Source organism: Equus asinus, chromosome 12, assembly GCF_041296235.1.
Source record: "Equus asinus isolate D_3611 breed Donkey chromosome 12, EquAss-T2T_v2, whole genome shotgun sequence".
In the NCBI taxonomy this organism is placed as follows: domain Eukaryota; kingdom Metazoa; phylum Chordata; class Mammalia; order Perissodactyla; family Equidae; genus Equus; species Equus asinus.
The window spans coordinates 43,958,015-43,973,166 of NC_091801.1; the positions used below are offsets into that span (position 1 = coordinate 43,958,015).

Consider the following 15,152-nt stretch of genomic DNA (forward strand, 5'->3'; position numbering starts at 1 on the left):
CCCTATTGAATTTCCCAGTTCTGTTCAGCCTGCACATTTGGTGACATGTTTGCCAGCACAATGAAAGGAGGGCACAAAGAGCAGAATGTTTGTTAAGCACATACTTAGAATGAGGTCATATGGGAATTGCATTGAGGAGAAGAAATGAAAGACTTGTAATATTTTTCCATGATAGCTGATTAAAATTCTAAATGTGTTCTTGATGTGTTGTAGTCTGAGGAAAACTCAATTAAAAGTTGAGGTTCAGAAACCTGTTAGTGGTAAACGGTCAATTTGTCTTTCTGCCCAGTTTTGCTCTCATAAATCCCATTTTTGAGATATAAAACGTAGGATAAACAACTGCTTTTACATGTGTAGGTGATTTCTCTAAACTGCTTTCATTGATTTGTTATGCATTTAAAGAGAAAAGAGCAGTCCTGTTGTTTAATTTCTGAAATCATAGGTATAAAGGATCTTCATGCAGATCATGCTGCAAGTCACATTGGAAAAGCACAAGGCATTGTCACTTGCTTGAGAGCAATGCCCTATCATGGTAGCAGAAGAAGGGTGTTCCTTCCCATGGATATTTGTATGCTGGTAAGGCTGTTACTTGTACCCTCTAATAATTTACCTCGGGAATGTGGGGATGTCATCTCTTGGTTCTTTGCTTAGTCTGTTCAAGTAACTGCTTTGAAACGAATGTTAGTGCTTTTTTTGCTCCAGAGTTATCAAGTCAGAATGGTATCAGTCAGGCATTTGAGGTCTGTGGTAGAGCTATGAGTAAGGAGTTCCAGAGAACCTCACTTGGTGTAGCTTCATGTTGATGCTTTACTCCCTTCCAGGCAATTCCAGTAATCATTCCTAGTGTTCACCTTAACCCGTTCTTTATTTTATTTTAAAGGAGGAAGTAATCCATTAAAAAAGGGTATTGTTTATGAGAACTTTTGTTTTCTGTATGAGATTCATTATTGTCTGTTCTTTTAAACTTATTATGTGTTTTCTTGTATATTTTTGTTCTACCTACAACTGTTGTTAATTAACATCCTGTTGCGTATTCTTCCAGGAGTGTGTGTGTATGTATGTGTATCTCTGTGTTCACACACACATATTTATACACATATGTATATTTTTAAAATAAAATAGGCATTATACTGTACATACTGTTCTATCATCTGTTTTCTTGAGCTAAGTTAGTTTTTCTTGTTTGTTTTGTTTTTTTAAGATTTTGTTTTTCCTTCTCCCTAGAGCTCCCCAGTACATAGTTGTATACATTTTTTAGTTGTGGGTCCTAGTTGTGGCATGTGGGATGCTGCCTCAGCATGGCCTGATGAGCAGTGCTAGGTCCGCACCCAGGATCCGAACCCTGGGCAGCTGAAGCGGAGTGCGCGAACCCAACCCCTTGGCCATGGGCCTGGCCCCAAGCTAAGTTAGTTTTAACTTTGCTTTTGCATTCCTAATATAATGTATATTTTCCCACACAGCATGGTGTTTCACAAGAGGATTTTCTACGAAAGAACCGAGATAAAAATGTGAGAGATGTGATATATGACATTGCCAGCCAGGCCCACTTACACCTAAAGCATGTAAGTAGCCTCTTTTTGCCAAATTGTTTAGGAAACTATCATTTCTAGGTATGGCTATCCTTAGAGCATCGTTGTAGTATTCTCTACTTGGTGGTCTGTATTCTGTCTCTCACTGAAATCCTGGTAGATTTATCTCAGGGACTACTGTAAACTTTCTCCAGTTTTTAAAAATCACCCTTTCTCCTTTTCAGCGGATGCATATACCCTTTACTGAGTCAGTCAAGCCTGAGCTTCCTCAGCTGGGCTCCCTCTGATCCATCTGCTCACCATTTCTCTGTCTCTCAGGGAACAGCGTGTCTCTCTGCCTTGCCTAGGGCAGTGCCTCTGCTACCTCCTCCAGGACCTTGCATCCTCGGCAGTTCCCAGATGGTGTTTTCAGCTGGCCTCTCTGATAACTTGCCCCTTTTATCTTCTGGTTTGTTGCTACTGCCTTCTGAAGTTACAGGCAGCCTGTGAACCCTTCTTTTTCTTATTTTTCCCTCCCAATTAACCTCTTTTTGAATAATTGGTTTGCATTCATTGTTACCTCAAGGCCCTCACCACTCTGGCACTTTTCATTGTGCTATTATTTAGCTTCCATCCTGCCTTCACTAGTAATAATCTCCTTATTGCCGCATTTAATGAATGTCTGATTTACAAAGAGTAGATGTTTATATATGTGTGTATGTGTATACGTCCATGTCCACATCCACGCACACACACCCACACACAACAGAGGTAGCATCAACCAAACATGATAACTGGATTGTAGCAGGATCAGGAAGAAGGAAAGTTGAAGCCTGCACAGAGCTCAAGTATAGATGGTGATGGTGCCATTCAGAGACCACAGTGAAAAAGCGGTGCTATACAAGATGCTGATCAGTAGACTTTGGACTAGCTGCTGGACCTCATTGAATTTAAAGGGATTAGAGGACATTTAGGAAGATAGGCTATTGAAGAATGCAGGATTGTGACTTTGGAAGGTCAGAACTGGAGATAGAGATTTAGGACTCATCCACATAGAAGGCTTATGGTTAAAGCTCTTAAGTTTGGATGGTGTTGCCCAAGGAGAATGTGCATCTAGACAAGAGGATGGATGAAGGGCAGAACCTGTGGGCCCTCCTCCATTTCTCAGGTAGAAGAGGAAAGGGCTATTTATTAAGAAGAAGGAAAGAATGAGCAAAGAAGTGGGAGAACTGAGTCAGTGTCTTGGAAACCAAGGGAGGAGCAAATTCCAAGAAAGGGGAATGTTAAAGTTTTGCATGCTACATAGAGATTGAAGAGAAAAGATGGGTATGGTTATTAGTAAATCGTAGATGGTCTTGAAGAGAGCTATTTTAATGGACAGGGGTAAAACTAGAGTGTAGCGGGTTAAGAAGTGAGTCAGTAAGTAGGGGCGGCATCTGACAATATAAATGAAGACCTGGAGACAGGAGTGGGCTTGGTGAGTGTTGGATGATGGGCATCGGCCTGAGGGGAATTAGGGTAGGGCTTCACAGTCCAGAGTGGTCAGGAGTTGGCTTGGATAGATGAGGTTAGAGTCAAGATGTGGGGACCTTTGAATTCCAAGGTGAATAGTTGAGACTTGATCTATCAGGGAGTTAGGTTAAAGTAAAAATAAAACAATGACTGAAGGACATTAATTTGGCTGGCTGTATGGAATGAATTAAAGGTTGGGGAACACAGAAGCAGGAAGATCAGCCAGGAGGATCTTAGGTTCGTGTAAACAGGAGAGAATGATGATTTCAGCTGGGGAAGTGCTGGGACTTAACGCAAGTTATTTCTTCATTTACCGCTTAGCACAGAGCTAGAGGGTCGCAGTTATGTTATAAGGTAGAAAAGGCCAAAGCCAATCTGTAAAAAGAATGGAATTCCTCATGTAGAACTTTTTCCTGAGTCCTTTAGGCTTAGAAAGTTAATCTTAATCGGCAGGAGATGAGAGCTGTTTTTTACTTTTGAGAGAGGCACTAGCCCTGTTGTTAAACTGCTAGTGTTGTTTCATGTTCACTTTCAGAGGGAACAGGTTTGTTTCCAGAAATATTTATGTTTCAAACCAGTTTCCTTTTGTCTTCCTTTTTAGGCGAGGTCCTTTCACAAAAGTGTTCCTGTGAAAGCATTTCCTGCCTTTCTTCAGACGGTAAGTGGATTAACAGAGAAGACTGTTTAATTAATGAAGCAGATGCGTGTGATATCTTTTTCTCTTTTATAAGGTTCCCAATGCAGTTCTTTACTTTCGAGTCTTTGTTTTTGTTTCCCTCCCTTACTGTGGGTTTTGTTAGTTGCCTTCTGCTTTTGGTGATGGTCATGCCTTATTTCCCAGAGGCAGGTGAGTGGAGTCATCATTAGTGCTGACTACAGCCAGACTGCATCGGTTTGCATCTGTTTTGCCACTTACTAGCCATGGAACCTTAAGTTCCTTAACCACTGTGTTCCTCAATTTCCTCAGATAAAATAGAAATCATAGGAGAAACTACCTTATAGGATTATTAGGCTACTTACAGCTATCTAAGTATTACTTATTCTATTAATTTTTTTCTCATAGTGACCGTATTGTAGCACTGGTTCCTGAATAGTCGTTCACAGACCAATGGAATAACCTGGAAAGCTTTTAAAAAATAGAGATTCTTATTAAATAAGACTCTTGGGATTGAGGAGCGGGGTATTCCTAGGAGAATCTGCGATTTTAAAAACTTCTCCAGTGGCCGGTCCTGTGGCCGAGTGGTTAAGTTTGTGCGCTCCACTGTGGTGGCCCAGGGTTTTGCTGGTTTGGATCCTGGGCACGGACATGGCACCGCTCGTCAGGCCACGTTGAGGTGGCATCCCACGTGCCACAACTAGAAGGACTTGCAACTAAGATATACAACTATGTACCAGGGGGGATTTGGGGAGATAAAGCAGGAAAAAAAGAAAAAAAAAGATTGGCAACAGTTGTTAGCTCAGGTGCCAATCTTTAAGAAAAAGAAAAAAGCTTGCCCACAGTTGTTAGCTCAGGTGCCAATCTTTAAAAAATAAAAAAATATAAAAAATAAAATAAAAATAAAAACTTCCCCAGATGATTCTGATGTGCAGCCAGGTTTGGGCACCATTGTTGTAAGATACATAAAGAAATGAGAATAGCTTCCAATTATTTAGCATCTATTATGGACAGGCTCTGAGCTAGGTCATTTTTTACATTATTCCTAGACATCCTAGGCACGGTTTACTTCATTTTATACATAGAAACCAAGGTTAAAAGATTTGCGATCTTTGAAAATTGCAATTTCATGCACTTTGTACAATACCAAACATATCTTCTACCTTTTTCCCTAAAATATATTTAAAGATTCATTTCTGTCCCTTCACATCTTCTGTCCTGAGTCTCAGATCTGACTATTTGAAATCATTTTGTTTCTTTACTGGGTTTGCTTATTATAGAAGTAATATATTAATGTTTTAGATGTTCACTTAATATAAGAGGAGGCAGAAGAAGAACTCAGAATCCTCTCACAGTTCCATCCTTTCCAGAGATAATGTCTGTTCATCTTTCTGGACCTTTTAAAAAGTTCATGTAATTACATGTATGTTTTTTGTATAAATGGGGTGTCAAGCATCTCTTTATGTGTCAATGAAAATTGTTCTATATCACTGTTTTTGATGGTTATTTGGTCTTCATGGTTATTTGGTGATGTGCCATCACCTGTTTTAACTTTCTGTCTAAGTTAAGCTCCATGAAGGTTAAGGACTTTCGTTTGTTCACTTCTGTGAAAATGGTTTTTCTCAACTCTGGATGCCCATTAAAATCACTTGGGGAGCTTCCAGAAAAAATCTAAAACAATGTTGGGTCCCTCCCCAAACCAGTTAAATCACAGTATCTAAGAGGTTGGATCCAGGCATTGATACTTTTTAAAAACTCCCCCAGTAATTGTGAAGTGCAGCTAGGCTTGAGAACCACTGACTTGGACTAGTGGTTCACATGATGTGGTCCCTGGACCAGCAATAACTGCCTCACCTTGGAACTTGTTAGAAATGCAGGTCTTGGGCCCCACTGCAGCCCTACTGAATCAGAAACGCTTGAGGCTGGAGCCCACCTCTCAGTTTCCATTCTGTGCCACGAGAAACTGAAGGGACTACATGGTGGTTCCGGAGGGACTGCTTCTATCCTACATCTTCATTCCAGCTGGGGCACATCTCTTCTTGTTTTGTGTGGGGGGCATCTGTTAATTATGTTGTTCAAAGAAAAGGTTTTACTGTTTAAAAAACTATTTGAAAGTGACTAGTCTAGGGTCTAGTATGTTCTCCATAGATGAGGTTTTAAGCCATATTCAGAAATTGTGATGTCTGAGAATTTCCCAATGAATTTGTTACCTTGAACAGTTTATTTACCAGTAGACAAACTTTCCTTAGAACCAAATTTGTGAATGTCCATTTGAACTCTAATTTTGAGGTCACATTTCATCTGTATTTTAAGGGAATCTTCTCCTGATTATAAAAGGAATACGTTCTCATGATAGAGATTTGGACAATCTAAAAAGAATATTAGAAGAAAATAGCAATCACCTGTAATTCCAGAACCCAGAGATAAATGCTATTTATTCTGTTTTTTTAATGAATTTTTGTGTATAGTTGAAATAACACTTTATATGTCAGTGTTCTATTTATCAAGCATTTAACCACATCATTAAAAATATCTATAAATACAGTATTTAATGGCTGTATAGTATTGTATCATGTCCCTGTACCTTGATTTCATTAGCTTCCTTAAAATTGGGTAGTATAAAACTGTTAAAATGCACATAATAGAATTTGTAAAGATGGAAAGTTGATCACAATATATTAAGTGATAGAAAAGCAGGTTACAGAACATGATGAATAACACAAGCTCTTTTTTTCCACAAAGAAAGAACATGTGAAAGAAAGTACACTAAAATATCTTCAGTTTTTTATTCTTATAAAATGTTTAATATTTGGTATCTACAAATGAATATGATATATTTATGTATGCATGTATTATAAAGCATAACATAATGAAAACCCATGAACTCCCTCTCAATCCAGGAACTAGAATATCACTATTAAATTGCACTCATGTGTGTTCCCCATCTCATCCCCTTGCCTCTTGCCTTGCTCCTCCAAGAAGCTATCCTGAATTTTGTATTTATTATTCTCTTGCTTTTATTCGAAAAAAGCTTTCCCCCATTTTATGCATTCCTAAACAATACATTGCTTAGTTTTGGTTTTGAGCTTTATAAAAATGGACCAATTTCTGTTTCTGTCTTCTAGGTTACACACAGACACACGTTTCTACGATTTATCCTTATTATTGCTTCTAGCTATAGCACATTCATTTCACTGCAGCATAATATTTCATTGTGTGAACAGTTTATCTTTTTTTTGTCAAAGAAAACTTCTGGGTTGTTTCCAGGTTTTTTGCTAATATAACACAAGGCAGCTGTTCACATTCATGCACATATCTCCTGTTGTACATATTTATAAGTTCAGGGTTTAAAAAGTGGGTATTTTTTTGTATGTACACTCATCTGTTTATAAGCATATAGAAAAAAAAGTCTGGGAGAAAATATAATCCTTTTTGTTTTCTTTTTGCTCATCTGTATACTCTAGAGAATCCACAGGCATGATCTCTGTTGGAGTCACAGGTTGTGCTGCAGAACTCTGGGGGGAGCTGTGCACGTGGACTGAGAAGGGAGTGGTGCCTCTTACAACTGTGCGGTGCAAAACCAAGCGGCTTCTCTGTTTAATAAAAAAGTTACTGAAATAAAATAATTTATAAATTAATAAAAATAACTGAAAACCATAAAATAAAGAGCACTGCCCATCGTCAATGTTTCCCATCCTGCCCACATCCCAATGAAAGCTTTATCAAGTTTTGTGTGATGGGGGAAGCATGGGGTGACATTTATAGGGACCTATGATTGTTTTCCATGGTTGTAAAATCTTTTCTAGCAAGAACCTGGAGACCCATAAACTTTGTGCACAAAATAATTTTTTAAACAAACAACTTGAGCTTCCCCTCGTGGCACAATGCGTTTCTTCGGGCAGGGAGTGGTGGTGGTGTCTCTTTTCCTTGGTTGAAACATCCCTTTTGTATTCTGCAGAATCTAGTAATAAGACTTGGCAAACTAATTTCTCTGACCTTTTACATTTTGACCAGAACACAATAACTTTTGATGAGAGTTGGCTTGAGAGTTCTAGTACTAGCTCTATGACCCTGTTTTACTGATCTAAGAGAAACTTCGTAGATGTCTTTATTTTCCCTCTTCCTTTTAAAATTCTCATTTAAATTCTTAGCGTGTGGAAGACCATCTCAGGAAAACTAAGATAGCCTTAATACTTGTAACTTTTCTATAGTTTCTTTTAAAGACGTAACCATTCTATGACCCAGTGACCATTATTCTCTTTTTCCAGGTTGCTCTGGAGGACTATTTAAAGAAAATTCAACAAGTGGATTTTGATATATTCCACCCATCTTTACAGCAGAAGAATACATTACTTCCATTATCTTTGTATATTCGGTCATGGAGAAAAAGATATTAAAATAATTTTATAATATTTGTATTAATTTTACTTTTATTCATTTTACAAAAGTATACTAGTTAGTATTCTTGTTTTGCAAACAGTAGGAACTGACTCTCTACTTAAGGAGAAACGAATTTATTCAGTGGATGTCTGTAGCTTACAGAATTGATGAGAAGTTGCTGTGGGGATAGGGTGCCAAGATACTGCTGATATTCTGCCTCAGACACCCTCATTGTCACCACCAGCCCAGACAGTGTCTGCTATACCATCTCTGTGAAGTCCGAGCCCCAGGAGGGAGCATTGGTTTAGCTGTGCTTAGGCTGCAGGCCATGCTTCAGCCACCAGAGGGCAGAGAGAAGGAATGTCTCCTCCATTCCTTGCCCTTGGAAAAGGGGGAAAGGGCTCAAGTAGTGCTGGGTTTGCACGCTGAGCAGCCAGAACTCAGGTGTGCTTTACAGCTGGGTCACAAAGAATGAAGTTAATATTTGAAGAATGTCAGTCACTATGTTGAGGGCTTTATATTCCTAACATTTAATCTTTACAGCTCTATGGAAATGTATCCATGATGCTAATTGCTTTAAAGTAAGACAGTTGGCTGGCAAGAGCTGGAATCCTAGTTTGACTTTTAAGTTTGGCTGATACGAAAGCTTTTACTTTTTTGTTAACCCCACTGCTTTCCTGTCTGTCATCCAGTATTATCGTGATCATGAACAAAATGGTATTGAACAAAATTATATTAACAAAGTGTGTATTAATGTAAATTATATTAACAAAATTGTATTGAATATTCATTAATGGGATAGTACATTTTTAAAAACTAGTATACTAGTTGAGCTTCCTGGTTATAAGCTCTGTGCTGTATACTTTTACCAATGTTCTCATTTTGTCTTTAAAACTCTATGAAATAAGGAATGTTTTTGGTAATTAAAAAATTTAAATTGTAAAATACATGCTAATTACAAAAAACCCCAAAATTGTTTGCATTGCTGCTAATTGGCAGATGTGGACTCTGAATGGGTCTCTGCCTCCCAAGACCAGGATTATGCTACAGTTTCCTTTTCCTGCCTTTTCAGTAGTCTTGCCTCTGGCCCACTCACACCTCTGGGGACTGTTCCTCTATCCCATTTCTCTTAAGCGTTTGGTTTCAGCTATGAATTAGCACCTAGTTCAATTGTGACTTAGTGATGGCTTAAAATATTTCATTTTTGCAAATAGAACTTAAACTGAGGACAAGAACACGTTGTTTTATTCATCTAGGGATCCCCCAGTACTTAGAATGGTTTCTGATTTAGAGAAAGTAGAGATTAACAAGTGAGAGATTAATAGATGTATAATTGAATGAGTGTGAAATGTGGTTGATGGTGATGCTGAAAGAATATCCTCTTGTTTAATTCTGTGGCTTTAGAAAGCCTTTTAGCTTATCTGGAAAAGGCAAGTACAAGGAAATGGGACACATTTCCTCTTGGGATTCTGAATGATCCAGGGTTGAAGAGTTCATTAGAGATAGTCTTTGTTAGTAGTAAGCATTGTCTGTGGGTCCTCCCAGGTTAAATTTGGCAGCAGTTAGCTGCTAAGCATCTTGGTTGCTATCTAAGGGTCTTTAAAAAAAAGAGTTTAAACACTCAACTGGATTACTGGATTCTTTCCTGGCTCAGAAGCCAATTTACTATTAAGTAAATAATTTCAAAATATTTTCTAAGCTGTTTTAAATTTGATGCTTAGAGATTTGGAAGAACTGAAGTTTCCAGCGTCCCAGATATAAGCTGAAGTTTAGTTCAGAGACAGTTACTATAGTATTTCCTGGCATGAAAGATACTCCCTTATATGGTGCAACATTCTTTTTCATTTTTCAAATCTGTTTTTTTATTAGAGCATTTTAAAGGAGTCAGATATATTTTCAAACCATTTAAGGTGTATTTTAATATGAATTGGTGGAGAGTAACAGATAACAAATGTTAAGTAATATTTTACTTACTATCACTTACTATTTACTTATTATTACTATTACTTATTAATTAAGTAATAAATTACAAATTAATCTCAATGTAGGTAAAGTTGCATACCATTATAAAATGTTTTGGATAGTTCCCAATCAACTGACAATATTCTTTCTCTCCTTTTGGTTAAAGCTTTCCTTTTGATGAAGTTAAATTACTCTTGAGAAATACAACAGCAGCTAACACTTACTGAGCGTGAACTGGGACAGGTGGTGTGCTCTGGACAGTAATCTTTACAGAGAAAGTAGGTCTTCATTTTCCAAATGAAAAAACTGCCTCAGAGATGTTAAGTTCAAGGTCACACAGCCATTAGAACTAGAGCTGGATGCCAAACCCCTGTTAGTTCAATGCCAATGCCCACAACCCATGTATTTTTGCCATTCTTGAGATTGTAAAATAAACTGCCAAGTTTAAAAGCTCAAGGGCACAACTTTTTTCAGAAGTAAGTATTACTGCATAAAGTTTAGGTGCAAATTGGGTAAAAAAGTAGTTACTATATAAATTCCAGCTACAAATTAGGTGAGAGAGAAATAGGCAACTGAAATAGATATTAAGTGCTGGTCACTGGGTATATTCAGGAAGGGCACGTCACCACTTTTGAGGTCAAAGAAGGTTTCCCAGAGGAGGTGGCCTGTGAGGAGTGCCAGGAAGGTTGGATAGGAGCCAGGGTGTGGGATGGGGGTGTAGATGTTGTGGGGAGATCCTGGCTGAGGAAGTAGTGTGAACAAAGGCCAGGAGACAGAATGGATAGCCTATGTCAAAATGCTTAATTTTTTGGTTTTTAACTTAGTAGAAAGAACAGAATGTAATGTCCAGAGTTCTTAGGAAAGTTTGTGAATAAAAAGTGGCCACATCCCCTGGTCTAGTGAAACATTTTGAATTAAGATCAAAGACTTGGGAGTTTATATTTTGCCATTTTAGCAAATCCCTAGATGCCCTTGGGTGGTTTTAGCTCATATAAATAGTACTTCTCTGAAGACTCTGGCCTAATCAGTTGCCTGGTCCAGAAAGATCTACAGAGTTGTAAACATTATGCAGATGGTTATTGAAAACATAAAAAAGTTATCCTTATTTTGGAGAATAAACATTGTAACACTGTTTGTTACCTGTAAGGAGGACTAAGCAAGAAACCACATACACCTAGAATTGAGAAGGATATCAGAGGTGGAGCAGAGGAGTTGGGAGAGTGACTGTGAGAATATATTAAATAACTTGGACCCTTCACTCTACCTGCATTTTTCTATAATGAACATGTATTTCTTGGGTAACTGCAAAGCTACTTCTTAAAAATTAAGACCCTTTGAATGAGAGAGAGTGGTAGACAGGGACTGTGATTAAATTTGTGGGACAATGAATAGGTGGATGGATGTGAATTTTTCTATCAAATCTATATATATTAGTTGAGTTTGTTCAATGACCAAAAGCAATAATATTTGGCACAAATGATTATGTAACTCATTCTGTAGTATAAGCTGAATAAAGCAATTTTAAAAGTTTATATACAGAGCAGTAGAATATAGTGCTATGAAGCACTTAAGAGTGTGGGCTCTGGGGGATCCTGGCTGCCGGGGTGCAAATTCCAGTTCCACCACCTAATAGCTGGGTTACTTCAGCAAGTTATGTGAACTCTCCCATGCCTCAGTTTCTCCATTTGTAAAATAGGCAAAATCTTAATATCAACCTCACTGGTTGTGAGGGGTAAATGAGTTAATATATGTAAAGTGCCTGGAACAGTGACCTACTTGTAGTAAACGATAAATAGTGTTAATGTTATTATGCAAACTGGCATCCTGACCCAAATTAGGCTTGCAGGCATATTTTGTTTCGCAGGTATAGCATTTGAAAAAGAATGAGAAATTGAATGCCTTTAGACAGAAGTGTACTCTCCACTTGGCCACAGGTCCCAGCATGAGCTACCATCCCACACCCAGCCTGATTCATACGTTCATGTTACCTGCTTAGTCTATAAGCACTTCAGTTTGTGACTAGTGGTTTATTAGAATTTGTGGATGGTGGATTAATAACAAGTGATTGCCAGCTCAAGGCTGGTTCTGCAAAGCGTAGCCCTGCTTTCTCCCCAAAAGCTGACTGCATTTTAACCATTGTTCACTCGTCTGTCCCTCGCTTAGCCAAGTTCTCTGAGTGCAAGACAATGTTTTATTATTCTTTGTATCCTCTGAACCTGCCGTAGATCCTGATGCTGCTCCATAAATCTTTGTGGTCTGAATGAACAAGTTGTAGTATTAGGTGGGATGGTAGCCTCTCAGGGAATGTTACTGGGTTGGGGCTGACATGTGAAGGATGAACTGGAAGTGTGTGTCAAAGATGTGACTTTGGCAGTGCATACGGCATTTAAGAAACTAGTTGTCCACAGGAAAAAAACACTTTCTTTTTTCTTTTTTTGTATCTATATTAGGCGATGGATGTTAACTAAACTTATTGTGGTGATCATTTCACAATATATGTAAGCCAAGACATGCTGTGCACTTTAAACTTATATAGTGCCGTCTGTCAATTATATCAATAAAACCGAAAGGAAAAAAAGAAACTAGGCTGTCAGGTGTGATTGGAAAGCAGGGTGTGAGGAAGAAAAAGTGATGCTGGAAAGATAAATTGTAGACACATTAAGGTGTTTGGATGTTAAGAATGGCATGAAATTTGATAATAAGTATCTCATAAATGTTCCATAACATATTTTGTGTACATGCTTATGGATATTATTGGCATTTTTTCCTAGTGTGATCATGTCTTTAGATAAGCAGTACCTTTGGAATCAGATATGAGATAGAATGTCTTTATCCCTATTTGATAAGTCTGTGGGTTGACTTTTTATTACCCTGTACAAATACTGTTTTCCTTTGAGTCACCCTTTTCTCATTAAACAGTCCTGCCTTGGTGCACTGTGTGTTTTCCCTTTTATTTTTAATCACAATTTTTCCAGCTGCTTAGTTATATAATAATATCCTGTGTGTTTAAACACAGGCCTACAGATTGAATTTCTCCGAGAACAAGTTCAAGAGCTTTTTAAAACGACAAGATCTCGTTTATGGGTGCTACAAAGATTCTTTTTTTTTTTTGGAGGACTATTAGCCCTGAGCTAACTACTGCTGCCAATCCTCCTCTTTTTGCTGAGGAAGACTGGCCCTGAGCTAACATCCATGCCCATCTTCCTTCACTTTACATGTGGGATGCCCACCACAGCATGGCTTGCCAAGCAGTGCCATGTCCGCACCTGGGATCCAAACCGGCAAACCCCAGGCTGCCGAGAAGCGAAACGTGCGCACTTTACCGCTGCGCCACCAGGCCGGCCCCGCTACAAAGATTCTTTAGGAACTCAACATTAATGATTTGAGAAGCTATTTCACTACATCTTCTATTCATTTCTTGTTGCAGTGGTTTTATCCTATGCTAATCTTCTAAGTTGACTAATAAGTTGAGAAAGTTCTCACTTAATCAACGTAAAGACACTTCCTCCACCCGGTTCTTGTAAGCTGTTCCATGTAGTTGTTAGAAACAGATTTGTTTGACTCTTGGTTTAGGTGAATGTATACTCTTTCCTGAGAGATCATTTCAAAAAAATTAATGTGTTTATTTTCTTTTTACACAAGCAACTTACATGTGCTCATTGCAGAAATCTTGGGGGGAAAATAAATACAAAACTATAAAGGAAAAATATTTTTTATTGTTTATTTTTTTGAGGAAGATTAGCCCTGAGCTAACGTCTGCTGCCAATCCTCCTCTTTTTTCCAAGGAAGACTGGCCCTGAGCTAACGTACCCATCCTCCTCCACTTTATATGTGGGACGCCTACCACAGCATGGCTTGTCAAGTGGTGCCGTGTCTGCACCCGGGATCTGAACTGGTGAACCCCAGGCCACAGAAGTGGAACATGCACACTTAACCCCTGTGCCACCAGGTCGGCCCGGAAAAATATTTTTTAAATCAACCATAGTTTTACCAGGTAAGAGATAACCACCATTAGCATTTTGGTCTGTATCCTTCCAATCTTTTTCCTTGGCATACATATAATATAGAAAATTGATATATTCTGTATATGATTTTTTAGTCCACATTTTAGCTTAGTAATACAAACATCATATTACTAAAACATTAGTAAAAAAACAGGTCATAGGAAAATATTCGTAATAATTTTTACTCAACAGAACGTAATTTAGTGGGATGGTATCTCATTTTGTAATTATAATCCAAATGTACCTATGGCCTCCAGCCTTCTGAAGTCAGCCTTTCCTTTAATAGCCGAATCAAGTTGTTCAGGCCACCATCCCATGTAATATTCTGTGAAAAGCCTGCATAATAACCTTTGCCAATATTTGTAAGGATTTCCAGGGTGGAATGGAACCTTAGGATTTATGTATTTCTATCACTTCTCAGTATAGTTTCATTTGCCTTTATCTTATGGATGAATTTAAACATCATCTATATATTTAAAAGCCATTTGTTTATCCTTTGATTTAATTTTTTAATATTCTTTGCCCACTTGAAGATTATAAAAAACGTTTCTGCCATGATTTATTTTAGTATTTTGTGTTTTGATTTCTTACATTTGGATCCACATGGAATGAATTTGAAGCAAGATGTGAGGTGGATCTGCAGATGGTTGCCCAGTTGAACCAGTTCCCTCAGCCATCTTGAGTATATACTCAATTTCCATATATATTTGAATCCAAAGTGTATTTTAAATAAATTAGAGGAGGTCACTTTTTAAGGAAATGTTCTCATAACTCCTTTTTATTAAAAAATAAAAGACTCTTCAAGAAGTGGATAATCACTCTCCAGTTGATCATTCTTCATAAATCTTTTTTTTGAAAAATTACTGCTTGGGGCCGGCCCCATGGCTGAGTGGTTAAGTTTGCGTGCTCTGCTTTGGCAGCCCAGAGTTTCACTGGTTTGGATCCTGGGCGCAGACCCAGCACTGCTTGTCAGGCCATGCTGAGGCGGTGTCCCACATAGCACAACCAGAAGGACCTACAACTAGAATATACAGCTATGTAGTAGGGAGGGTATGGGGAGAAGAAGAAGGAGAAAAAAAAAAGATTGGCAACAGATGTTAGCTCAGGTGCCAATCTTTAAAAATAAATTTA

The 15,152-nt window shown here is 38.1% G+C and overlaps 1 protein-coding gene across 14 annotated transcripts in view; it reads left to right on the forward strand.

Annotated features, from left to right (window-relative positions):
• Window positions 1-8,087, forward strand: part of NDUFAF6 (NADH:ubiquinone oxidoreductase complex assembly factor 6) — a 35,535-nt gene extending 27,448 nt beyond the window's left edge. For 12 of the 14 annotated variants that reach the window (XM_044743952.2, XM_014841692.3, XM_014841695.3 and 9 more), the window contains 4 exons: window positions 443-576; window positions 1,461-1,562; window positions 3,622-3,678; window positions 7,944-8,087. In XM_044743952.2, the coding sequence (XP_044599887.1) occupies window positions 443-576; window positions 1,461-1,562; window positions 3,622-3,678; window positions 7,944-8,072 (422 nt within the window). In that variant the 3' untranslated portion in view covers window positions 8,073-8,087. Of the gene's footprint in view, window positions 1-442; window positions 577-1,460; window positions 1,563-3,621; window positions 3,679-7,139; window positions 7,364-7,943 lie in introns of those variants that run through there. The other 2 variants (XM_014841694.3, XM_070481360.1) reach the window with 1 other exon arrangement.
• The last annotated feature ends 7,065 nt before the right edge of the window (window positions 8,088-15,152 follow it).